This window comes from Pimephales promelas, chromosome 4 (genome assembly GCF_988280905.1).
Source record: "Pimephales promelas chromosome 4, fPimPro1.hap1.1, whole genome shotgun sequence".
Lineage (NCBI taxonomy): Eukaryota > Metazoa > Chordata > Actinopteri > Cypriniformes > Leuciscidae > Pimephales > Pimephales promelas.
In genome coordinates, this window is record NC_142772.1 from 31,613,519 (window position 1) to 31,639,733 (window position 26,215).

General features: G+C 36.6%; 1 protein-coding gene across 6 annotated transcripts in view; it reads left to right on the top strand.

The window, feature by feature from the left end:
- garnl3 (GTPase activating Rap/RanGAP domain like 3) overlaps nt 1-25,902 on the top strand; it is a 69,147-nt gene extending 43,245 nt beyond the window's left edge. For 3 of the 6 annotated variants that reach the window (XM_039659207.2, XM_089130271.1, XM_039659209.2), the window contains exons 4-31: nt 24-123; nt 2,351-2,469; nt 3,024-3,088; nt 3,194-3,257; nt 3,623-3,649; nt 3,775-3,850; nt 5,592-5,690; nt 5,796-5,899; nt 8,571-8,679; nt 8,869-8,914; nt 9,364-9,470; nt 9,904-10,019; nt 11,158-11,280; nt 11,382-11,456; nt 11,545-11,659; nt 13,817-13,843; nt 14,052-14,156; nt 14,831-14,947; nt 15,848-16,023; nt 16,145-16,303; nt 16,584-16,650; nt 16,726-16,833; nt 16,974-17,092; nt 17,934-18,069; nt 18,357-18,416; nt 21,822-22,040; nt 22,526-22,643; nt 23,486-25,902. In XM_039659207.2, coding sequence (XP_039515141.1) covers nt 24-123; nt 2,351-2,469; nt 3,024-3,088; nt 3,194-3,257; nt 3,623-3,649; nt 3,775-3,850; nt 5,592-5,690; nt 5,796-5,899; nt 8,571-8,679; nt 8,869-8,914; nt 9,364-9,470; nt 9,904-10,019; nt 11,158-11,280; nt 11,382-11,456; nt 11,545-11,659; nt 13,817-13,843; nt 14,052-14,156; nt 14,831-14,947; nt 15,848-16,023; nt 16,145-16,303; nt 16,584-16,650; nt 16,726-16,833; nt 16,974-17,092; nt 17,934-18,069; nt 18,357-18,416; nt 21,822-22,040; nt 22,526-22,643; nt 23,486-23,636 — 2,907 coding nt within the window. In that variant the 3' untranslated portion in view covers nt 23,637-25,902. The remainder of the gene's footprint in view (nt 1-23; nt 124-2,350; nt 2,470-3,023; nt 3,089-3,193; nt 3,258-3,622; nt 3,650-3,774; nt 3,851-5,591; nt 5,691-5,795; nt 5,900-8,570; nt 8,680-8,868; nt 8,915-9,363; nt 9,471-9,903; nt 10,020-11,157; nt 11,281-11,381; nt 11,457-11,544; nt 11,660-13,816; nt 13,844-14,051; nt 14,157-14,830; nt 14,948-15,847; nt 16,024-16,144; nt 16,304-16,583; nt 16,651-16,725; nt 16,834-16,973; nt 17,093-17,933; nt 18,070-18,356; nt 18,417-21,821; nt 22,041-22,525; nt 22,644-23,485) is intronic. The other 3 variants (XM_039659208.2, XM_039659211.2, XM_039659210.2) reach the window with 3 other exon arrangements.
- The last annotated feature ends 313 nt before the right edge of the window (nt 25,903-26,215 follow it).

A 26,215-nucleotide genomic window follows, 5' to 3' on the forward strand; every position in this document is an offset into this window, starting at 1 on the left:
TTCTTGGTGGGGCTTTTCTGCAGACCTCTGACTACACGCCTGGAACATGGAGGAGAACTGATGTCCATTTGGAGAACCCAGAGTACCACACCAGATGGTACTTCAAATACTTTCTGGGAAAAGGTGGGATTCCACTAGTATGCACATATACCAGCACAGATTTACAAATTCACTTGTACTGCATATGTATATTGTACATGCACACACACATACAGTACATGTTGAGATTATACTTAACACATGGAGAGCATAAATGTGGCATTATTTATAAATATATAAAACATAAATTTTATGGGAAAGAAAAAGTTGAATTGTGTAAGAAATAACTGAATTAGATTGGGTTGGGAATTGAGTTCTTATTCAGAACCGGTTGCATCTTATTTAAAATAGTGAAAACAAATACATTTTATTACCTGTCGGTCCCGTTAACAATTTTCGAATGTCTGCATTCTCGTGCTGAGGAGGACGAAGCAGCAAATAATGGTATTTTATACTAGTGTTTTACATTTTATACTAAAATACTATGGTTTAGACTCTGCCATACACTTCATCACTCTTTTCCTTTTCTCTGTCTTTCTTTATCTCCTTTCCTCGCACACAAATACAAACACTGTTGTTCCCACACACATTCCCGGGGCAGATTCTGCATTATGTCTCTTTAATTGATTTAAATCACTGCAAATAGCTTTCATTCAATGATAGAGAGATTGAAAGAGAGAGGGAGAGAGACAGAATATTCTACAGAGGAAGGGTGGAGATGCAGAGGCAGACCAGATCTTGTCATCTAATTGGATTTCAGCCTCTTTTCATTTGTCTTCTGTCTGTAAATCTGGACTGTCTCAATCCAAAATATTCCCCATAAACAGAAAGCTTCCATCCCTTCCTTTCTATTTCCCTCTCATTCTGAGGCTCCAGGAATAGATCTAAATAAACAGGCGTCTTCACAGTCACATCTCTGAGGAGTTCACATGGCCACGGTGCTTTGGTGTGGCATATATCAGCATCATTGTGCAGGCAGCATGTCAAGAAGGCTCAAGTTACAATATTCAGAAAAGAAAATAGAAAAATAGAAATTAGATTCACTCGTTTTATTGATGCATTGATTAAAAACCAACTGGTTCATATGCATTGGTCTTAACATGTTAATTGTAATAATTTGTTAAAATCATTGTCACATTTCTGAAGCACAAAATAAAAAATGCACGAGCCAACTCGATTTGAAAAGACAAGGTAGTGAACACATCTAGTTAAAATTTATAATTAATATTCAGTTAAAATGTTGTAAGGATATGTAACAGAACAATGTGCTTAAACAGCATAAAAAAAATTATGCCGTCATTTTTATCATGCCTATACCAGCAGTAACGTTCTACAATGTTGTACGTTGACGTTGTACGTAGTCATGTCATAATCACTGCCCCAATGTGTAGTGAATGGGTCTTACCATTGGCCGGATTCATTTACACGATTTACTGATGTGATTTACATACTAGGGAACTGATTGAGACACAGGCATTTTCTGGTTTGCCTGAATTCTAGTCATTCGTTCGTTGTCATTGTTTCTAATTAGTCCACACCTGTTCCCTGTTCTGTTAATCATCATCCTCTGTGTATTTAAGCCTTCTGTCTTCCTCGGTTCATTGTCTTGTGTTAATGTTTATTGATTGTTGTGTTTGAGTTCTCTTCATGTTTAATAAAAGTAGTATATCTTTGTTCATTTTACATTACACAGGCAATCTATGACTATGACACAGCAAGGATGCATTAAATTGATCACAAGTGTCCGTAAACAAAAAGGTCCCACTTTATATTAAGTGGCTTTAAGTACTATGTACCTACATTGAAATGAATAATTTGATACAATGCACTTATTGTGCACAAACATGTTTTTACATTGTACTTATATTTTAAAAATTACCAGCATGTAATTACAGCTGTAACTATTTTATGTAATTAATTACATCTGTAATTACACAGCTGACCCATCCCTTACACTTTAACCTACCCTTAAACCTACCCATACCACAACACCTGTCCCTAACTTTACCCTCAACAGCAGCAAAAGTGTTTTACAATACAACATGAGCACAATAAGTACATTATACTTATTTTTCAATGTAAGTAGCCTATAGTACTTAAAGTCACTTAGTATAAAGTTGGACCAAAAAAATCGAATAAATGCTGTTCTTTTGAACTCTCTATAAGAAATGTTTCTTGAGTAGCAAGTCAGCATATTAGAATGATTTCTAATATGAAGACTGGAGCAATGGCTGCTGGAAATTTAGATTTGCCATCACAGGAATAAATTACTATTCTTTTTTTAAAAAATTTCTGTCCCTTCTTTCCATAGTTCACCAGAACTATGTGGGGACGGATGCGGAGAAGAACCCTTTCTTCCTGTCTGTGGTTCTGTCAGACCAGAACAACCAGAGGATCCCACAATACCGAGCCATCCTCTGGCGCAAGACGGTGAGTCGTGTGTGCGTCACTTTTGCTCTGAGCATTGGCAAAGTGCATCAAAGTGACTACAGCGTTTTGTTCCATTGTCTCAAAGGCCGGTATGTGAAGAAGACTTAATGCCTAAAAACCCTAAATGCACAGTGACATGGTATTAAATATCACCTTCCTATGAACAACAAGGTCTCAGTTATAAAACTCCAGCATTACTGGCTTGCTGTCTTGTTGTGCCATGTCAATGCATTCTCATCCTTTAACGTCATATAGAACGCTACATGCAAAAACTGCGCTATACTACGCACATGGCATCGGTTATCGTTAATATAACACGCGCTGTGAGGGCTAAGTTTAGGTGTGGGGTAGGGTGTGCGTGTTATATTCACGCTAAAGGATTTATGACGTCTTGGGTTCGCGTGTTATATTAACGATAAAGGGTGCCATGTGCGTAGTATAGCGCCGTTTTTGCATGTAGGGTTCTATATGACGTTAAAGGATGAGAACGGGCTGGCCATGTCACATTTCGCTTTAGATTTGTATAATTTGAGAAATGTGTTCATCTCTTTCAGGGTACTCTAAAAATCAGCCTTCCATACAGTCCAACAAAAACACTATCAGTCAAATCTATATTAAGGTAAGTCTGTCTGTAATGCACCCTATTTGCAAATGCGAAGATTTAATTTGAGCAAAATAAATGAAAACACATCAATTCGCCCCTCTTGACCCTTTCATCCACCAGTGCCATGAATGTGGATCGTTTCGAAAAGGGCCCGAGGGAGATCCTTAATCCAGAGATTCAGAAGGTGCCCACCCACACCTATCAATCAACATTACATGTCCTCTGCTCTGTTAATTACCGTCTATTTTTGCTCTGGTTTGTTGTTCTGCTTCATAATTACTTTAGGATTCAAACGCAGACACTGTCTGAGCTGCCATTGCTCCAGAGAGCTTGGCTTTTGTGGAAATGTGTGCCGCTAATCAAAGGCCTTTGTCAGTGGCATTCAGATACTTGAATGCATGGACATGCTCTGTAATGTTTGTGTAACTCACACTATTAGTGCTCCTAACTGGTGTTTAGAAATGTAACCTTGATGGTAACCGATTCTTTTATTGTATTGGGATATAATGATTTGAGCTAAACTGTTATATATTTATTTATTGTTGGCAGGATTTACTGGTGCTGGAGGAACAAGAGGTTTGTACTGTCAAATGTGTGTATGTTTGATTTAAGAATACAATGCAAATAAATGACCTTTCTAAATCAATTTCTTTGTGAATTCCCCGTGAATGCTCCTCATATGTGTTTGTTTGTTCTTACAGGGCAGCGTAAACTTTAAATTTGGTGTTCTTTATGCCAAAGATGGACAGTTGACAGATGATGAAATGTTCAGCAACGGTGAGTGAACAAAATGAAATGCATTGCACTAATTACTATTACGATGCCAACTGTTTCAGAGGGTCGATTACCACATTTTGATGTCCAATGACCACAAAAGTAATGAAGAGCAAGCAGTAGTACTAAATTGTACTAGTTTACTCTTAAGAATGTTGAATAACAATAATCAAATACAGTGTGTACATGTTCACCGTCAAAGAAATATACAAATGCAAAGAAAATATACATATGAAGAGCGTAGGCCCTTGGCAAAATAAACAATTAATCATATCAACAGATTTGGATTTCAAGTATACAGATATTAGGTGGTTTTGTGATTAGTCTCTACAGTTCTTTATGATGTTCAGATGTCCAAATAACTTTGTGAAGTTGGTCATCGAGCTGCAGTCTCAGGCCCTGATGAATGATGAATCCTCTGCAATAATAAATGCTGGTGTATAATCTAGGATGTGTATTACTATGAGTATGAGAGTTATTTATCTCGCAAATGTATGACTCTCAAATTTGGTTCTACAATAAACAAATAACTTAATCAGTAACATAAAACTGTATAGACCATTTTGCAAGATGTAAACAACACTGGTCCAGAAACACTTCCTGTTTCAGTTTGTAACTGCTTTCTTTATTTCACATGTAAAGAAAAAATCTTAAAGATGTTTGTTTAACTTTTTGATTTTCAGTTTTATATTTTCTGTTGGTTGTATTTTATCCCAGCTTTTATAGTGTTAAAAACTGAAACAGGAAGTGCTTCTGGACCAGTTTTGTTTACATCTTGCAAAATGGTATATAGCTGTGCAATTAACACGGCAGAAATGCTGAGAGATTACATGACGCAAAACTCCGCAACGAAAACTAGGACACAGGAACTGTGTGAGAGACAAACGAGACTGACGAAGCACAATCAACTCTATAAAGACAGCTAACAAGCATTAGTGATGAGCTGAAGGCTGATTGAGTGATCAGCTGGTGATAAGCAACAAATAGACAGTACACACCCACAAACCCCACGCCTACAAACACACCAACAGAACCTCAGAGCAAACACCCGGATTGAACCGCCGCGACATTACAGCTCTATAATGGCTAATGACATTTGCCACTATTAACATAATATTTCACACAATCAGGTAACCACACTCTCATATAACATTAAATATAATGTAGCAGCCGTACATCAAGCCAAACAGTGAAGAAGTGACACCATAATAATATAATGAATGTAATGTAATATAATGAATGGTCACTATGGAAACTCAATCCACTGAAAATAAAGAGCACAAATATTCTATTCTGCAGTTCACAAAGTGAATGCATACAGAAAGAGATTTTAATCTATCTTATATTGTAGGACCTCCACTTTCCCTAAGGATCCGAACGGAAAATATGCCTGCTCTTGCGCAAACTCAGATTAAACCACACCTCCTCACATTCAAATCAATGACCAACATAAGAGCTGCTCAGCCATTATAATAGATGAATACAGACTGAACATGTTTTTTTAGCACAGAACCTATAACATACTTGTAATACTAAATATATCTGTGTAACAATATTAGCCAATAACCAAATAAAATAATATCCTGTTTCGCGTAGAAATACATCATATTACGGAACTACAATGCAATTCACACTGATTTTATAATATCTGTGAACAGAATAAGGTGGCTCACACTTGATATCTATTAAATTTATTATTACTTTACAATCAAGTTGATTTTCTATGTTTTTGTACTTTTTTCAGAAACAGGAAGTGAGACCTTTGACAAATTTCTGAATCTCCTTGGCGACACAATCTGTCTGCAGGGCTGGGCAGGGTATAGAGGAGGACTGGACACTAAAAGTAGGACAAATACACATACATGCGTTTACAAATCAACAGAGGGATTTTTATTTTTTTTTACCTTTTAACTGTATTTTACTTATTCGTTCTCTCTTGTCTGTTTAGATGACACTACAGGAATGAATTCCATCTACACAGTCTATCAGGGTCATGAGCTCATGTTCCATGTTTCCACCATGTTACCTTATTCTAAAGAGAACAAGCAACAGGTAAGTTGTACACAATTACCTAAATTGGTTACTGGCCGATACTGATGGTTTATTCTAATGTAAACTGCTTTTCAAAAGTTTGGGGTCTGTACATTTTTTTTAATGTTTTTGAAAGAAGTCTCGTATGCTCACCAAGGCTATATTTATATGACACGGAATACAGTAATAACATTATAATTGTGAAATATTACAATTTAAAATGAATTTTTTAAATGTAATGTAAATCATTGGAAATCCTTGTACACCCACTGTAAAAAATATTGTTGTTTTAACTTAAAATTTTAAGGCAACCAGGTTACTTACTTTTTTAAGTTGATTGAACTGGAAAAAGTGAGTTAATACAACAAAGGAGATTAATTTAATCATCAGAAACTCAAAATAATAAGTCATCTCAACTAAATACATTATTGAAGTTGATTTGATAAAAGAAAAAATGCTGTGACAACAAATCTTGAAAATATTTTTTTTACAGTGTACTATTGAATAATTTAATGTGTCTTTGTTGAATTAAAGTATTAATTTCTTTTTTTTAACTTTTTTTAATCGTACTGAACGGTAGTGTACATTGGTCAGTATTGAATACTGTAAAAGCCAATACTGAATGTTTAATTGTTCATGCTCATTATCTGCATCATTAATGGTACCATTTTTAGTTTTTGATTACCTTTGTCATCATTTAAAGTTTACTTAAAAGGTAACAACACTAATTAAAAACACTGTCAAATAAAATCTTAGCATGTCTCAAAATACCAATTTTCTTACAAGAAAAAAACACACTCTCCCTTGAGAACAGTACTTGATTCCTTCGAGTCAAGTGTTTCACCAGTTCGGTGTGTCTACATGCTTTTAGAGTCAGCAAGAGACTTTTGGTGTATATGAGCTTCTGTTCTTCTCATAAGCGGTTCAGCATTGGTAAAGGTGGTTATTGACATGGAGGGCTAAAGAGACTCTCAAGACCTTGAACCGACACAAATACTTTGAAAATCCTGCTATTGTGAATGCTTCCACAGGCACTCCAGTGCACAAGAGCTCTACTTGTACTCAATCATATGATCTGATAGAGTGAAAAAGAAAAAGTGAGAAACGGAGGGAGAACGTGAGTGAGAGAAAGGGATTATGGTGTGATGATATAATCAAGAGTAGAGAGGGATATGAATTGAGAGAGAGTGAAGTGATTGACGTTTGATGTAATCAGGATATGGAGTTGAGGGGGAGGGGGCAACAGAAAAAAGAGAGGGAGAGACTGACCGCTGTGATGTCCAGCGCTTTTGGATGTTAAATATAGCCTGTTTTCCCCTCACCACCCACTGAGCCACAGACTGGCTCCTTTCTGCCTCCTTCAAACACACACAGCTCCCTTCTTTCTATCATTCAAATTTCTCTTTCATTTCCTCTTCTCTGTGTATTTGTTCTGCTCTTATTTGTCTTCATCTCATTCTATTTGTAGTTTTACATGGATGTGTTGTTTTTTTCTATGGTGTTTGGTCTCTCTATAGTCCTATTCAGAGAGGACTGGTTAATGAATGCTGGAAGATGGGCTGATAATGATACTCTTATAATTATTTTCATGTTATGGCTGACAATAAACTTTTTTGTCTAAATAAATTTAAAACAAAACACTAAAAAGTAAAACAAAAACTGCAATTTAGGCATCACAGTTTTAGAATGTACATTATAAAAAAAAAAACTGTTCTTTACCCAAAAATTAAAATTCTGTTATCCTCATGTCATTCTAAACCTGAATTACTTTCTTTCTTCTGTGGAACATGAAGAATGATTTAAAAGAAGCATAGCTATTTTCCAACAAGGACAGTTAATAGGGATTGCATGAACGATATAATCAATATGAACTGTTGTATGGAGAAGTTTCTTCAAAAAGTATCCTACTGTGTTCTAAAGGTGGAATTAACAACATATGGGTTTGGAAAAACATGTAATAAAGACCTAATTAAACATTTTCGTTGAACTATCCCATTTAAATAATCCTAGAGGGCTTAACCATGTTTGACTATGTTTAGCCGCTGGAAACATGTTAGAGTCAGGTGTCATGAAAGCCTGTTGGTATTGTTCAAGTGTTCTGCATGTCACACTGGAAGGATGTTCTGTGTGACAGGGAGGGGATGTGGCAGAGAATCATAATTAAGCTCTCAGTGGAAATTAATCTGTCACCACAATAAGTAAATACTTATTCCTGTCACAGCTCGTGGTCAAGCGCATGTATCTGTGTCTGGATGCGTGTGTTTCTCTGTGTGAGAGAGAAAATTAGATTGATACTGGCAGAGAGGGGAAGGTGAAAAAGAGCCATGTAGCATTTGAGCTTCAAACGGGTGTGTGTTTGTACTGTAGTAATTGAGTGTGTGTGTGTGGGGGTTTGTGCGTGTGCGTGCACGCGTACGTGCTCTTGAGACAAGATAAAAGCTCCTTTTCAAGCATAATGGTCCAGACTCATTAACAAGCACAATTATGCTTCCTGGCTAACGGGCGTGAGGTGTCAGAGGGCATTAGGGATGTCCAAACATGCGCACACAACCCAAACACAACAAACACCCACTTAGGAATGTACAATGATATATATTTTTTCATTTAATACTGGAAAGATAAAAGTTGATGCTTTTTTGAAGTGTACTTCGTGCATGTATGATTATAGCTTTAATTATTTTGCTCTGTGCAGGTAGAGAGGAAGAGACACATAGGGAACGACATCGTGACCATCGTGTTTCAGGAGGGAGATGACGCCTCTCCATCCTTTAAACCCTCTATGATTCGCTCCCATTTTACACGTATCCTTCATTCTCAAACTGAGTGAAACTGCTGAAATAAGTCATTAAGTGGCAGTGATTAGGCTTTTTATGGGTGACTTGTTTTTATGGGGGGGGGGGGGGGGTCTTAATTATTTTAGATTTTTGTGTACATTTGTAGTTATGCATGTGAAGCTATTTTATAGATGATTTCCTTTACGTATCCCACAGATATTTTTGCCTTAGTTAGATATAATAGCCAGAATGATAGTTACAGGTATGTATGTGTTTGAAGGTTTATTATAATTACTACATTTTATTTGAATAATATATTAAATACTATTATATTGTATATACACTACCATTCAAAAGTCAGTAAGGTCAGTAAGATTGAAAAAATATATTAATACTTTTATTCGTCAAGATTGAAGTAAAGACTATTCTTATATATTATTCAAACAAATGCTGTTATTTTGAACTTTCCATTCATCATAGCACCAACATTTTTTTATCATGGTTTTCACATTTATTATACATTCAACATTTATAATAATAATAAATGTTTCTTGAGCAAAAGAATTAGCATATTAGAATGTTTTGTGAAGGATCTTTTTTCTGCTTATACAGTTTTTTTTTCTTTATCTATTTAAAAAAAAAAACATTTTTGAATCCTCTCTGACCACAAATGGTAGTGTATATTTGTATCTCAATCATTTTATGTTGCAGGTTGAAGATTTTCTCAGAGGAGAGTGTGCCGCTATTTGGCCCACCCCTCCCTTCCCCTCCAGTGTTCACAGATCACCAGGAGTTCAGGGACTTTCTACTAGTTAAATGTTAGTAAACTCACCAGTACATAATCATTTTACAGACTGCATGAAATCAGTCGTTTTCATAGTCATTCATCAAAATGTAACAACTTGCCTCTGAAACAACAATGATGTAGCCAAAAAATACAAGCAATATTAAAGCCTATTAATACTGATTGAAATTCCCTATCCAGAACTGAATGAAATCCCATCCCACTAAATGGGTTTCTTATTCTTACTGAATGTCCTGTTTCAGTCAAAAATAGATATTGCGGAATTTAAATTCATTCTAAATCCAATTCAGTACACAGATCACCTGTTGCCAGCTTGAATGATTTGATTTGGCTCATGAAGTTCGTAAAGCAGATTCTGTCATTATACAGACCTTGTGTCATGCTGTTTTTCCTAAGGGTGATTCTGTTACATAAAACTATTACCTTTATCCTTCTGTCTCTTGTAGTAATAAATGGAGAAAAAGCCACTCTTGAGACCCCCACTTTTGCTCAGAAACGTCAGCGTACGCTGGACATGCTGATCAGATCCCTGTACCAGGATCTCATGCCTGACATGCACAAGGTATGGACACATAATCTAGAACAGTGTAACAGTGTTCTCAACCAAGGGGCCAAGGGCGTATTATGGGGCCTCAAGATGATTTGAAATTATTTAAGATAAGATAAGAACTAAACATCTAAATATCTCTTATTTGAATCATTTTTCTAGTTATGCTACGTTCTAAAATATTGACCTGAAATAAAATATATTTAAAAATTATTTAACGAGTATAACACAAAAAAATAAATAAATAAATTGAAAAGTCATGGGGTCACTAAATATTTTTGTGGACAATGAGGAGCCTTGGAGTCAAAAAAGGTTGAGAACCACTGATCTAGCACAATACTTTCCTGTGTTGCTCTACATTTACCCTCAAGCTATTATCTCACTTCCATTTCCTGCCATATACGTTTCTTCTCACAATTATCTTCTATTCATAAATACAACTCTTTCAAACCACTTAAACATAGCTAAACACAGCAGAAATAAACACAGCTGTCATGTACTTTCATTCTATTGCAACACCCTGTCAGCTAGTCCTAGAGCTGGATACTGTCTTCATATTGTTGTCTATTCCTGCCCGATTACAAGGGTTTTTGAAAAATGCTCACTTGCAAGCCATTATATCTCTTGGGAAAAAACACAAATCGTGTTTGTACTTCCTAGCTCATTTTCTCATTGGAGAACCAAATTCTCTGGGCGGGCAAAGCACAGAAAGGGGAGGTTACCTTTCCACCGTATGACGTCATACGGAGGAGATTCAAGATCAGCTCGTCTAAGCTTTCAATTCCTCAAAGGCAGAGAAAGATAACTGAGCTTTGGCTTATTGAACTTTCTAGCCACTGGGGGACCATATACAGGCTAGAGGAACTCATATTAATGTTAAAAAACCTCAGAAAATGAAAATTTCATGTCAGGGAATATTTAGTGAGAAAAAAAAAGACCTGCAGCAAAACAATACGATAAATCTTCTTGTTGTGTTTTGTTGGAATCAGACTGCAAACCGTCATTATTTCCTTATGATTCCGAACCCAATGTACAGTTTTACGACTGATAATACACAGTGGTGTAAGAATTGTTAGTCTCTGCTTTGCTCTCTCCTTCTGACTGTTTCTGGGTCAGTCTCTCAGACCCATATTCACCTCTACCACTCCCGTAGGTTCCCTTCTCTCCGCAGAACATGCTGAACCGACGCTCATTCAGTGATGTACTGCCAGAGTCGCCCAAATCGGCCCGTAAAAAAGAGGAGGCACGTCAGGCTGAGTTTGTACGGGTGGGACAGGTATGATGTATACATCTATGCAAATATGACATTCCACATAGGAATGAAAGAGAATGTTACAATATGATGAATGTTATTAATAGATATAATATTGTGTCCAGGCCCTGAAGCTGAAAACTATAGTTAGAGGCGATGCACCCACCAGTCTAGTCACTACTGGCCTTTGCAGGAAAGAGGTGAGGGGCAAGGGGAAAAAGTGAGGGATGCTGTTATTTTGCATATGGTCTCTACATCTCTAACAGTGTGTTCCTATGTTTTCTGCAGCCATGGGAGTCACAGTCGTTCTGCAGCAGCTTCCCATATGAAATAGTCTGTGGAGACTCATGGGGACAGTCATTACTGGTCGCCACAGATTCAGCAGGGGTCATGCTGCTGGAGGGTGAGAATGCTTTTTCATGAGAAATAACACAGCTGGACAGAGTAGCGGTTTTCTTAAAAATGACATGTAAAGACAGATTGCCTGTAACTGTAGAGGTAAAAACAAGTTTCCTATTTTTAATCCTTGTTTCTTGTCCATTGTGGGAGATGCTGATGTTATGATTCTAACACATGCAGAAGTACCATGAATAGATCCAGAGAGGCGTGTTGATGTTCCAAACAAATAACTGAAGTTTATTAACTGAAAAATAAAGATGCATTGTAACCAGAACAAAACAAACAACTTTTAGGCCGCTTGCAGGTTTATTGCACCATGCCACCCTAGCTCCATGTGCACGGTCAAAAGAATGTGTGCTCTTGCACCAGCGCCCTCTCCTGTCAGGGGTGGTCTAACCTTTTTTACAACTTTTCCCTTGTCACCTTTAGAGGGCACACACTTTGAGAAATAAACACAGTTAACACAACAACCTGATATTTAAATGAACACATTTATAGAAATTAAATAAGGTAGTACGGATGGCTCCAACCATTGTGTTCATCCACACTGTGCCGTGTCAAGGGTGTTGAAGTACAACTCATGTAAAGTTGATAATTCCGCAAATGACTGCAATTGCAGATTTCGAACAGAGATGGCGACAAAGAGGAAAAAACCCCAGACTGCAGCTTTAAAGAAAAAATAAATAAATTCAGAAAAATTTTAATAATGTATTCTGTTGAACACAAAAGGAAAAGTTGATGCTGCTTTTTCCATAGAATAAAAGGGAACAGCAAGCAGGGATGACGAACAATCAAACCATGTGTGCTTTAGCTTTCATTTAAGTGATGCCAATTGTCATTGGTCGCAAGATCCAAAGATTTCAGGGCTATAGTAAAGTGGGAACCAAGTAAGATCAGAAACTAAGGAAACCGAAACTAAACAGAGCAGGGAAACGAGAACTAAGGGAAACAAAATGAGAGTTGGTTACCGAGTTGGTTCCAAGTTGGAGCTGCTGATCGCAGGAACGAGGCGGAGACGGCATCTCAGCAGACCGGGGCATCGAAGGAGGTAAGCCCGGTGTAGCCGAAGGGGTGGAGGGTCGAGCCCCAATCTTACACTTTGAAAGTTTGAAGTTCGTGGCGAAGGCAGATCGACGACTTATTGAGGCGGACCCATAGAGACAAGGAGGAGTCTTAAGGCTGACGGACCACGACGGAGATGAGAGAACAAGTTCAAGGTGGAGATGGGGACTTATCCTCATGACGAGCTGGTGATCGGAACTCACGAGATGGAGCCAAAGAGCCGCACAGAGTTAGCGGCAGGGGCAGAGCCAAGGAGCAGGAAGATAAGTTGGGACCAGGAAGTTAGGTGGGAACATCAGAGGAGGAAGGACTCAGGATAGAACCGGAGCATCTAGACAGCCAAACTCGACCGGCAAAGAGGACTTGGGAGGGAACTGGATCCGCAGACCACAGGTCTATTAGGCATGGTCCGCTCCTGGTTCTGTGATGGACTGGGCAATGCTGTTCAACTCTGGGACGACCCAGGTGTCAGGTTTGGGCTCATGATGTGTGACATTAATGGGCTTCTCCTCTGGCTCACAGATGGTGGGAAGTACCCACCCCAAGTACTTCACCAACGTCCTCCGCATCACTTCACTATACTTAATTTGAGGCCCTGGTATTCTGTGACGTACTTGGCAAGGATGAGCAGAAGAAGACCATAGCTACAGTCCATTTTTCGAATGAAACTAAATTTTCTAGGAATCACAGGAGTAAATAAAGGCAGCGTAACAGCTTGTATAAATAAACACAAGAAAATACTGGACAAGGAACAGAACCAAAATCATGACTTCAAAACTTAGGAAATGGGACAATAAACTAAATATGACACTGCTAATAATTTTAAGTATATATAATTCTAATTATAAATATGCTAAACATTTCCTGTTGTGGTCAATGGAAGAAAGAAAATCGCAAAAGGTTAGAACATGAAGGTGAAAATATTTTGACAGATTTATTTCTTTTTAGGTGAGCCATCTCTTTGAATAAAAGTATGCATGTGAAACGTATTAATTTCTTTTTTTAAAAATCTTACTAACCCCAAAACTTTGAACTGTAGTGTTTATATGGCACTTTCATTTAACTTGCTGAATCTGATCAAATCTTTCCTCCCTTTTAGCCTCAGATCCACTGTTCTCCAATGCAGGTATGTATAGCATGCCCAGAACACTACAGTGGATATACAGTAAATGCTTATAAATATTACAAAGTATTTATACATGTTCCCGGTACAATTTTGCAGTGACAGTTAACAAACGTGTCTGTTAATCAAAGCAAGTGAATCTCATTGGGAGATTGAGTTTCCATGCAAACCACAAACCAAAAACAGAATCTTTATTTGCATGCTGGTCTAGATTCACCAACCCTGCCTCCGGTGCAGGTATTTGACAAGACCTTGACAGTCAAACAATTGCACGTTCTTGAACCTCAGGACCTCCTCGTTGCAAGAGCAGACAAGGGTGAGATATGTGTTTGTTTTTATATTTATATGAGCAATAAATATGGCACAATTCTTATGTGGGTAGAAAAAAGGGTATGGAACAATCTGCCAAAAAAGAGAGACCAAAGCAAAGTGGTAAAGGAATCTCTTGGTCCTTTGCTCTAATGAGCATCTTTATCCAGCTGGGAATAGCACAAAATACGGTAGTATTCAAACACGCACACACATAAGGGCATTATTTTTGGTTCACATTGTCTAGACTTCTAGCTCATTATAAAAAGAACCAAGAGTAGAGATGCATGTAATTTAGTCTCAACCATCATCTTCTGATCATTAGTTAAAGACAGTGTACAGCAAGGTCTCACACTTATTGGGAAGCACAGCTTCTGCAGAGGGAAAAATAATGAATCCGTTATCAACCTCGTCACCAAGCAACTTTCATTCACTATGACAGGCATTTGAAATCCAAACACGTTGCATTAGCTGAGACGTCATTCAGTTTGATGAGACGGGTCTCTCTTTTGTTGTCAGGCTATTATAATATATTAATGGTACTGAAAGCTTCATTTGTACAATTCACTAAACATTTGAAGTAGTCAAGCTCATTTGAATAACTGTACCAGGAATGTATAAGAGTGCTTGAAATTTGGTTTAATTTCATTTATTTTATGTCCAATTTAAACTCTGTTGCAGGGAAAGACGCTCGACTGTATGTTTACAGACTGAGTACTCTCAAACGAGGGATAGAGGAGCGGCAGCTTGTCCGCACCAAGTATGACAGTCGGGAGAACAAGCTTGAGAAAACCAAAGGTGCGAAATACTTGTCTATATAGTATATTTGAAGAGTTCAGATGCAAAAGCCTCTAAGTGCCATTTGAAATTTTCTTCTAGAATGATCATTTTTAACAAACTTGTATATTTAAGTTCAGTGATTTCACTTAAATGGCAATGATGATTACCTATTAATTGTTATTTAAGTGAAATCACTGAACTTAAATATACAAGTTTGATAAAAATCATCAATAAAGAAGAAAATTTCAAATGGCATTTAGAGGCTTTTGCATCTGAACTCTTCATATGCAAGCAATAAGGTATGAGATCTCGATCCTCTAGAGGCCATGCTGTATTGTGAATAAATCATGGCTGAAGTGCGTCTTAAGACACGACGCGATGCAACGCTTCTACTAAATAGTTCCTCTCAGTGACAGTAAATGGCAAGAGAAAATTTTTAGGTGTAACATGCCTCATCTTGTGGAGCTCAAATAAAAACAGAGAATAGGAACTGTTCTTATCCACTGTATCATTTCTTTTAATTAATCAATATATGATATTTTCTCACACACATCTGCTTATCTCTCAGCATAAGAAAACACCTAGTTTAGTTCTGACTGATCCACAGCACAGTGTTAGTTTGCAAGCGTCATTACAGTGTAAATTCAAGGACATTCAGTACCTGAAATAGAGAACTGATAAATACAGTACTATTCCTGGGCTTCCACACAGACATGTTACTCGCATAATACATTTAAGTATATATGTTCAATGTTTAAATGTATATGTTCAATATTTGCTCAGTTGTGGGGCTTGTGTGCGCAATACAAAGTGACATGACATATAACAGTTTTTAATAATTAGTATGAATTCCAAGGTTGTGAAAATCAGGAATACACATTGCATGCATTTGAAATGAACAGAATTGTGTTTCCTCAGGTTGCCATCTCTACTCCATAAACACACATCATGGGGTAGAGCTTAGAGTCGTTGCGGCGATAAGAAACAAGCTTCTTCTGATCACCAGGAAGCAGTCACGCCTCGATTGCCTCAGCTCTATCGCTACTGTCACAGGGGCTACTGACTCACCTGTGGAAGAGTTCCAATACATACGGGTAGGACACGGATTTTCATCATAAGTTAACTGGATTTTACTGTCTTTTGTAGCTCATAGGACCTATTCTAACAGACATTTAGCTACTTTTAAGCTCTCAACATTTCCTCAACATGTCTTAGGAGATCTGCTTATGTGACTCCCCGGTGATCATGGCTCTGGTTGACGGCCCAACTGGAGAGAATGACCACATGATCTGCGTGGCCTACAGACATCAGTTTGACCTGATCAATGAGAGCACAGGAGATGCCTACAGACTACACCATGTAGAGTCCAACCGGGTGAGAATATCAACATACTTTATCATTCAAAAGTTTGGGTTCAGTAAGATTTTAGAAGAAATTAATAGTTTTATTCAGCCAAGAACGCATTAATCAAAGGTGACAGTAAAGATTTATTGTACACATTCATAGAGAGCATTCACTATAACACAATCCAAATATCCCTCCCTATATCAGTTTTGTACACCACTATATTACACAGTAAGTTCAACCACTTTTAGTTTTTACTTGGCAACAGTAGTGTCTATTTATTGACATGGATACTTTACTTTTTTTCAAGGTGAACTTTGTTGCTGCCATAGATGTGTATGAAGATGGAGAGGCTGGACTTCTTCTTTGCTATAACAGTTAGTGTCAATTTATATGTCAGTGATTGTATCTGTGTAGTCAAATCCTCTAATGCTTTACTTCTCTTCTAACAGATATTTGCGTATATAAGAAGGTGTGTCCGTTTAACGGAGCCACACCCATGATTCAGCCCAACTCTTCAGACTTCCATTTCAGCTGGAACCAAATGCCCAATGCTATTGGTCAGTACCTTTAGGACATGCATTTCAGCGAGTGCTTGAATATTATTTATTATTACTACTTTATCTCCATTTAAACACTCCTTTTGCATTAGTGAAAATAATTGACATATCAGCCTATTGTCTCACTTCCTGTGTCACAGTGTGTGCGTTCCCATATATCCTCGCATTCACCACCGACTCCATAGAGATCCGGCTAGTTGTTAATGGCAACCTAGTATATACAGCTGTCGTTCCAGAATTGCAACTGACTGCGTCCAGAGTAAGTGTTTAATCCATAAGCCTTTTTTTTCCCAAATACATTACACAGCTGAATATCAACAGGTTTACAGTACACACAGTGGGGTCCAAAAGTACATTTTACTTATTTGTTTAGTCTTAGACCTTATTTAAAATCTGATGTAGACCTCCAAATGAACAGTTTTACTAGGATGAATAAAAACACAAAAACAAAGAAATACTTCAGTCTGATAAAATAATTAGTAGTGAAAAAATGTGATGTTGAACCATTTTGGACCCCACTGTATCTGATTTATGTATTTATTTGATATATGAGGCTTGACTTTTTGTTGGTGTATAACTCTACACTCGTCATCACTGTTCAAACATATTGGGTCTGTGCAATTTTTTTTTTTATAAATGACTCATGCTCACCAAGGCTGCATTTATTTTATCAAAAATACAGTGAATTTTATTTATTAATATTATTATTTAGAATAACCGTTTTCCGTTTTGATGTATTTTAAAATGTAATTAATTCCTGTGATGGCAAGTTTATTATTATCAATGTCAAGAACAAGTTGTTCTGCTTACTATTTTGTGGAAACTGTGATATTTTCTTTCTTGTTCAAAAGAACAGAATTTAATTTAAATAGATTTTTTTGTAACAATATAAAAGTCTTTACCGTCATTTATCAGTTTAATTAATAAACTAATAAAAAAGTTACTGACCCCAAACTTTTGAACAGTAGTGCAAGGAGAAATTCTTAACTGAAAATACAGTATATTGATGAGAGTGTCATCTCTTTTATATAATGCATTCCTCTGTCAGTCACGTGAGAGCTGTTTTATATTGTTATTTTTTCCTCTCTTTTTTTATGCAGTCTGATATCTATTTCATCTCGTCAGCACCTATAAACTCTGCCTCTAACTGTAGCTCCAGGGACACTAGTTCCCAGAGTTCCCCTCAGACTCCCACCGGCTATGAGATGCCCGTCTTCCCTTCACCTCTTGGAGATGGTACGCTTCTTCACTTGACGCAACACCATTTACCTTAGAATAAACTGAATTCCCATGCTATTGAACTTAGGTATTTGTGTTTAGGATTTGATATGAGAGAGCAATACTGGGCATATTCAGTGTATGATATGTTGCTTTTTTTTTTTTTTTTTTTTGCTCTTATAGGGTAGCGAGTTACATACATGCGAGTCGTCTAACTGTCTTTCTGAATTGTCTTACGGTGCTTTTGTCTTTTAATCTGTGTGTGGGTTGGGTTGATATATTGCTCTTTTCCATCCCTGGTCCAGATTGTATTCGGATCCCCTACGGCACCAAGCTATCCCTCTACATGTCTAAAGACTCTGAAGGTACTGCAGGCACTTCCGTTGCCTACATTTCCCATGCTGCCTCACTAATGCACGTTACCATGGGGACTCACCCTGTCTATTATTCAATTAACAAACGCATGCAGACGGTGTTGAGTGAAATGTGCAGCTAACATAATGTGTCCCTTCCTTCTTGCCTGTTTCACAGAAAGAATAACAAAGACAGATAGAGAAATGGTGGCATGAGGAGTCTTTGGGGGGAAAGACTGAAGTGAATGAGATAGAGAAATGGCAGAGGAAATCAATAGACAGAAAGAGACAGATACATAGAGACTTTAGGGAAATGGGACACATTTGCTGCAGCATGAGCTACAGATCGCTGCGTCACCATGGATACTTTTGTCAGAGCCCCTCTTCTCTTCATGCACACAAACAGAGTCTAGACGGCCCTCCAGAGCTTAGTATTTCTGTCTACAAACGCGGCCTGAAGAGGGCCGTCAATTGGGGGCTGTGACAAAATACACATCCTGGTGTTTTGAAACATCCAGCCAATGTCTGTGGCTGCCATTTTTGCACCATGGGAAATAGACTGATAGCATACCATGGCTTATCTCAACATAATATTCACATTAATAGTTATAGCCTACATATTTTGGTAACACTTCATATTAAGGTTCAATTTCTTAGCATTTCGTTTGATGAACTAAAAATAAAAATGCATTTATTAATCTGTTAATTTCTATTTAAAGGAGGTGTATGCAAGAAATTTATTTCAATTAATCATACATTTTCCATGATATGTCACTAGACATTAAGAAATCATGTTCATTTCAAATACTTATATCAATGACAACAGTAGTCCGACCAGGATATTGTCATTTAAAAAGTGAAGTTGAGCCGCTCTACAGTAATTTGAAAGTGATTGCAGTACCAGTTTTGGCCACAATCTTACATACGGCTCCTTTAAACGTTTAAAAAAAAATGTCAACAATAATATCAACAATAATATAGGCTATTATAAACAAACATGAATTAACAACACTATATTTTTAAATTAACATTATTCGTGGATTACTGGTCATTGATAATGCATTGTACCCAATGCATTAGCTAATTTTAGTGAATTTAACTCTAAAGCGTTACCATTTCTTGCTGCATGTTTTTTTTTTGTGATATTATTAAATTTTAGCTCAGTAATTTTTTTAATGTTTTTGAAATTCTTATGAGTTTATTCCTGTGATGCCAAACTTCAGAAATCATTTAAATATGCTGATTTAATGCTTATGCAACATGTTTGTGCTATATATATATATATATATATATATATATATATATATATATATATTATGTATCATGCTGTCCCATAGAGCAAAGATGTCTGTGGAATAATTTAAACGTATTCCAGACACACGCATGGATTCATAACGAAATAGTCCTGTGTTTGATTATGACTCTCTAATTATTCTAAATGAACTTAAAGAGGAAGCATTCTTCCCTGTCTGGAAATCTGTATATGCTGTTGGACACTGTCATGTCTAACCAGATCCTTGCTCTTTTATCTAACATGACTACAGTTTTCAAGATTATTGTTTGTTGCTACTAAATATGTGTGAATTATTTTCTCCAAATGATCGTGCATGTGACAAATATCCAAAACATACCAAAATTAAAAAATGATTAACATGATTAACAAATACAGTACTCATACAGTATTCAAAATAGCAATCATCCTTGTGCACTGGTATCACCAACATACTTCATATGCATAATAGCATGTATTATTTCTTATTGAAGCATCTTACCCAGACAAAAGTAGTATTTGTTTAAGGTTTATGTCGTGCGCCTTAGATTTTTATTGTGTTGTTTCTTCATTATCTTTTTTATATGTTATTGTTGTTTGTTTATTCATTTTTATTGAGACACTATTGATATATTAACCCTATTTTGTTGCAGTGGTCTAGCAGTTAATGCCATTTCATCATTTCCTGCTCTCACTCAACTTTTACATGAAATTGTTCAGCCCGATCTCATGAAAGTTCGTGTCTATGGCACGAATGTCATTTCTCGTGGCATTTATACGCCAAAAACAGTTTTTGCGTGTATTTGGCACGCGATTTTCGCGTACATATGATACGCACTTTTTTGCGTATAATACGCATGAACTCCCCACCCCCCTCCCCCCTAAACCTAACCCAGGGTTTTTTAGTGCGTACCATATACACGAAAAAAACACTTTTGGCGTATAAATGCCACGAGAAATGACACTCGTGGTATAGATACGCATCTTCATGAGACTGTGTTGAATTGTTCAGTAATATGCCAGCACTGATCAAGTGGTTTCCATTTTTTAAACACCTGCCTTTCCTAGTTTTGGAGGAACAGAAAAATTAGATACTCATTTTCTCAACAAGTCTTTAAGCGGTCTACATGATGTCAAGTCATTGTTTTACAAGACTGAGTCAAGAGTCAAGTCTTAAACTTGAGTCTCAAGTCTAGTGGATAAAATCAAGTGTGGTGCTGTACATTTACCCTTTAGATTTCTACTTCTATCATTGTAAATGTGCTTTTGTTTGTTTTCATGCTAAGCAACAGCATTAAAACAAAAATCAATAATGTAACCGATTAGACTTTTCTGACAATGAAATGTTTATTCATACATTTAAAAGTTTCGAGTCAGTAAGATTTTGTTTTGTTTTTTTAAGAAATTAATACTTTTATTCAGCAAGGATGCATTAAATTGATCAAAAGATGAGTAAATAAATGTATAATTTTCTATTTAAATATTTTTTTTATTTAAACATTTTTGGACTTTCTATTCATCGAAGAATCCTGAAAAGAGGTTTCCATAAAAATATTAAGCAGTTGCTTTCAATGTAATAAAAAGTTTCTTGAGCACCAAATCATCATATTAGAATGATTTCTGAATGATCATGTGACACTGCAGACTGGAGTAATGATGCTTTGCCATTACAGGAATAAATTATATTTTACTTGACTATTTTACTACATTACTATTTTTACTGTATTTTCTATCAAATAAATGCAACCTTGGTAAGCTTAAGGGGCTCATTTAAAAAACTAAAAATCTTACTGACCCCAAACATGTCAAAAGTAGCGTGTTTGTTTACCACTAGACTGCTTTGTCTGAATTGTATTAAACTGTTTTTAGTTACCCCACTAATACGGATTTAAAATAGATTTACTATTTGTGGGTAGATGAAACAGTTATTTTCATTTAAGCTAATTACAAAAGTGTGGCACCAGCTGTGACTTTGACTGTATTTTCTATGTGTGTACATGTTATGTTTTATTCTGTACAGAGTAGATATTAATGTGCCTAACAGCAGACCACTGTGGTAGTTACACCATTTATTCTAACCGTCTCATTCTTTAGCCTTCCCTCTCTTCTTTTCTGCCCCTTTCCAACCATTCCTTTCTTTTTTCAAGGTGAAGCTCCCTCAAAACACATCTATAAGATTCCGTTGAGTAACCTAGTTGGACGGAGCATAGAGAGGCCCCTCAAGTCTCCGTTGGTCAATAAAGTGCTCACAGCACCCGTCCCAAGTGTAATCGGCCCCGCTCCCATGATCGCAAGCACAACCTCGCTCTCGCTGTCTCGCATGGAGATCAAAGAGATCGCCAGCCGCACACGGAAAGAACTGCTGGGTGAGTGTCTATGTATTTGTGAGCTCTCGAACTGAAAGCTATCATTACGTATGTGTGGCGCAGTGGGAGGCTGGCATGAAATGTACCGAATGAAATCTGCCACAGGATAAGTGCTTCTCTTTGGATTTCTGTTTCTAGGGTTGGACAATAAAGCTCCAAGTGGTGCAGCTCAGTATCATTTTATTAACGTTTTAATTGCATGTGATAAAAAAAAAAAAACTGCAATGATACTTGCATACTGTAGTCAAATTGAGATGAGATAGACAATTTTTATTATGAAATGTTGGAGCGAGACATCCTGATCACACATTAGATAAGCTGCTATCCACTAGGCTGCCACACTTCACACCCTACATACACACACAAAAACGACTAAGCGGCCTATAAGAAGTGCTATTGCACCTCCTGCAGGTGCATCTTTAATGTCACCTTAAAAATACAGTTGCAAAAGAAGTCTGAGTTTGTATAAACTCTACTTGTTGTAGGTTTAACTGAGGAACCCAGCAGTAAGGCAGATGGTAACTCAGTGAAACAGAGAAGAATAAGCAAAAAGAACAAGGAGGAAGAGCAGAGGAGAACAGCGGAGATCAGCACCACTGACCAGTAAGTGTGTGTGTATATGTTAATTGTGTGGGGCTGGGAGATATACTGAATATTCATGACATAAATAGTATTCCATTGATTTATTCAATTAATTTGAAATCATGTATTGAAATATTATATTACTAATTATTTATAGCAATGTTTATTGACATATGTAAAAAGTTTGGGGTCAGTAAGATTTTGTTTAATGTTTAAAGTTCTACTTGAGTTGTATAGCGCTTTTCACAATACATATACAATTTTCTAAAAGGTGCTTTGAAAAGATACAGTAAGTTATCCGTTATCAGAGTTTTACTTTGTCAAAGTAATGGCCATATGGCAAAAATGAACAGTTCTGAGACGAATCATGCAGTTAGTTAAGACGTCTCTTATGCACAACAAGGCTGCATTTATTTCATTGAAACTAAAGTAAAAACAGTAATATTATTACAATTTAACATATCTCTTTTCTATTGTAACATTTGAATATGTCATTTATTCCTGTGATGGCAAAGCTGAATTTTCTGCATCATTCCTTTTAGAAATCATTCTAATTTGGAGATTTCTTAAGAAACATTTCTTCTTATTATTTCTTATTAAAAACAGTTGTGCTGCCATATATTTTTGTGGAAACTGTGATGCATTTTTCCCTGGATTTTTTGATAAATGGAAAGTTCAACAGAACATAATTAATTCACTTTTAATCAATTTAATGCATCCTTGCTAAATAAAAGTGTTTTTCCTTAACTGTAAAATATTGAGCTGTACGGTTTTTTAGCTACATGCAGCTACAAGCTTTATTCTGCTTGTTAGATGCAAGTATACTAGTGAATGTATATTGACGCTGAGATATCTCCAATCAGAGTGGGAATGGAGTCTGTAGAGGGAGAAACTGACGTCCAGAGGATTTGCTCATCTGGCTCTGAGGTGGAGCCACGAGAAGATAGCCCACCCACAGCCAGCCCTTTTACCATATCCACATCTTTTGAGGAGGATATTTTGGACCTTAAGTGATGACAATCACAGTCTGTGGATTAGTCAGTGCACCTCTCACCTTACAAATCCTCTAACCTTTTATTTTATATCATTCTTTTTTTATCATGTTACATTGAATTTTGTGTTTTTCTTAGTCTGCTTACTTATTTGTGTGTGCAAATGAATCCCCAGAGCTTTAAACTAAAATGAGTTTACAGTATGGTGATGTCAAAATTCACTCCTAGTGGATGTGTGTGTGTGTGAGAGAGAGAGAGAGAGAGAGAGAGAGAGAGAGAAATCCTATTTACTCTAAAAGAAATATACTAGTAGAAATACAACAAAAAATGGGATTATCTGCGATCATTTCAGAATTCTGCTCAAAGAAAAACTGACCAAAAATGTTACAAAACCCCCAAGATGCTGAGTTAGTCAAAGTTTGATTTAGTGTCTGATTGATGAGACACATTCTCCATCAGCTTTGGGACAAATATGTAGCTTTGTAGCAAACCTGAAGCCATATGAACAGAAATAGAACATTTAAACAATTTTGGCATGAAAGGTTTGAGACAAAAATCTAAGGTCAAGACAAAATAATATAACTTTTCACTCGAAGACCTGATTGTAAGATTGACGCTCCTAAAAACAATGACACATATTTTTTAACTCTTTATTTTGTGTTTTTAACTGTTTTCTATGTTTGTGATTTGTACATTGTGTGATTATAGATTATAAAAAAAACTATATGCATCTCGGACCAGATGCACATGAACATCTATAAATATCTATATATAAATAGATATACCTTTCTCGTTCTGTTGTATTATGGAGAAATAAAACTCACTTCTTGTGTATATGAATGTTATGGTCTAACCCAGTGGTTCTCAAACTTTTTTCGTCGTGCCCCCTTAATTCTTTAAAGAAATCTGTGTCATTGCAGTTCGATGCCGCTTTATAAAGGCACTTGAATGTTGTTGCAACGGCTGTTTTTTTTTTTTGTTTTGTTTTTTTTCTGCTGATTTCCCCCTGCTTGGTGGGCCCGTCCCACACGTTGAGAACCACTGGTCTAGCCTGCCTTCACCCTTACCATGCTTTTAAACCCTGACACGCAAACCCTTGGCAGAAACGGCAGGAGTCTCCCACAAGTGCCATTTTCTACTGCACACATAAACCACTAGCACCCTCTATCAGACCAACCATGAATTACATTGCATGAGGCAGAAGCCAACGCAATTCATTAAAGAACACAGTTTGGTCACAGCTGGTAAATTTGCAGCTGTTTACTATGCCAACAAAAGCATCTGCATTTACAGGTACACAGAAAAGGGCTCTGGATCACCTGCATGCCTCCCTTCAATGCCACTACAAAAATATAAGGGAATTGATGCATCAATGGTTTAGAATTAGGATGTATTATCTTTATATTTCTCATGAATTTGGTACAAATTGAAAGAAACTGCCTGGAATTCAAGCCAGGGTCACTTAGACTAAAGCTCAGACTCTGGGTTACTCCGCAAAAATGATATATACATAGGCCTACATACATACATTTTAAGGATGTTTAGATATTTTGACTGAAGAACACAAATATCAGAAAAAAATATTATTGCTGTTTAATAAGAGAATACCGATTCTGCTGTTTACAGTTCAAACTCAGAAATGTTTAAGATTGTCAACAAAGTGACACCAGAACACAAGAGCCTCAGGAACAGCACAAGAGGAGGAGTGTTAAACTGCTTAGCTGAATGCATGCATGCCCCCAACCCCCTCACACGCCATACACACCTCAACCTTTCTTCATCCGAATGTGAACCACTCACCACTAGAAGCATTCTGAACTAAAAAGGGAAAACTTGGAAATATTTTTGTAAATGATAAGTTTTACATATGATGTATTAGCTTTTAGTTGTTCTTTGAGGGGAATAGAGTGAGCTAGAGACTGATGGAATATATTTTTCTCTTTTTTTTTTTGTCCTTTGGCATACTGTTGTCTTTCCCCTTCCCTCTGTTCACTCCCCTAACTCTTTTCGCAGTGGTTTTGTATCTATATCAATATTAACTGTTTAGACTGTTGCAGAAACTCTGTGATATCGGAAAATAAACAAAAATGCATATAAAAAACACCAAGTGTCTTAAAATATTGTATTGCCATTGTTTTTAATGCCAAGTACTACTTGTAAATGTTTGTGTTTCAGATGTGGCCTCAAGCATATTATTATTATTATAGCATTTATTTGAAAAAGTGCTGTAGCCCACTGCTGTAGTTAATATTGTTCATTGAAATTAAATAAATATTTATGAAATTTGACCATGCAGTTTGTGTTTTAACAAGTGCAGACAACTACTACAGATATCGTTTAGATATTGACTTACATATATCTTAACATTTTTGTTGTCTGGGTTTTACAATATTGAACTGTTTGCTTTTCCACTAAAACATGCCACTAATATGAATGCTATCTAGGTAGGCAGCTCAATAGGTTGTCAATGCCAGCCAGAGTTAGGGTCAGCAATTTATTAACACCAATTTAGGAACCAGGGCCTGTATTCATTCTTAGAAAATGAAAATTCTTAGAAATGTGGGTATTTACTCATTAAATGAAGGGAAAAAAATCCTAGTA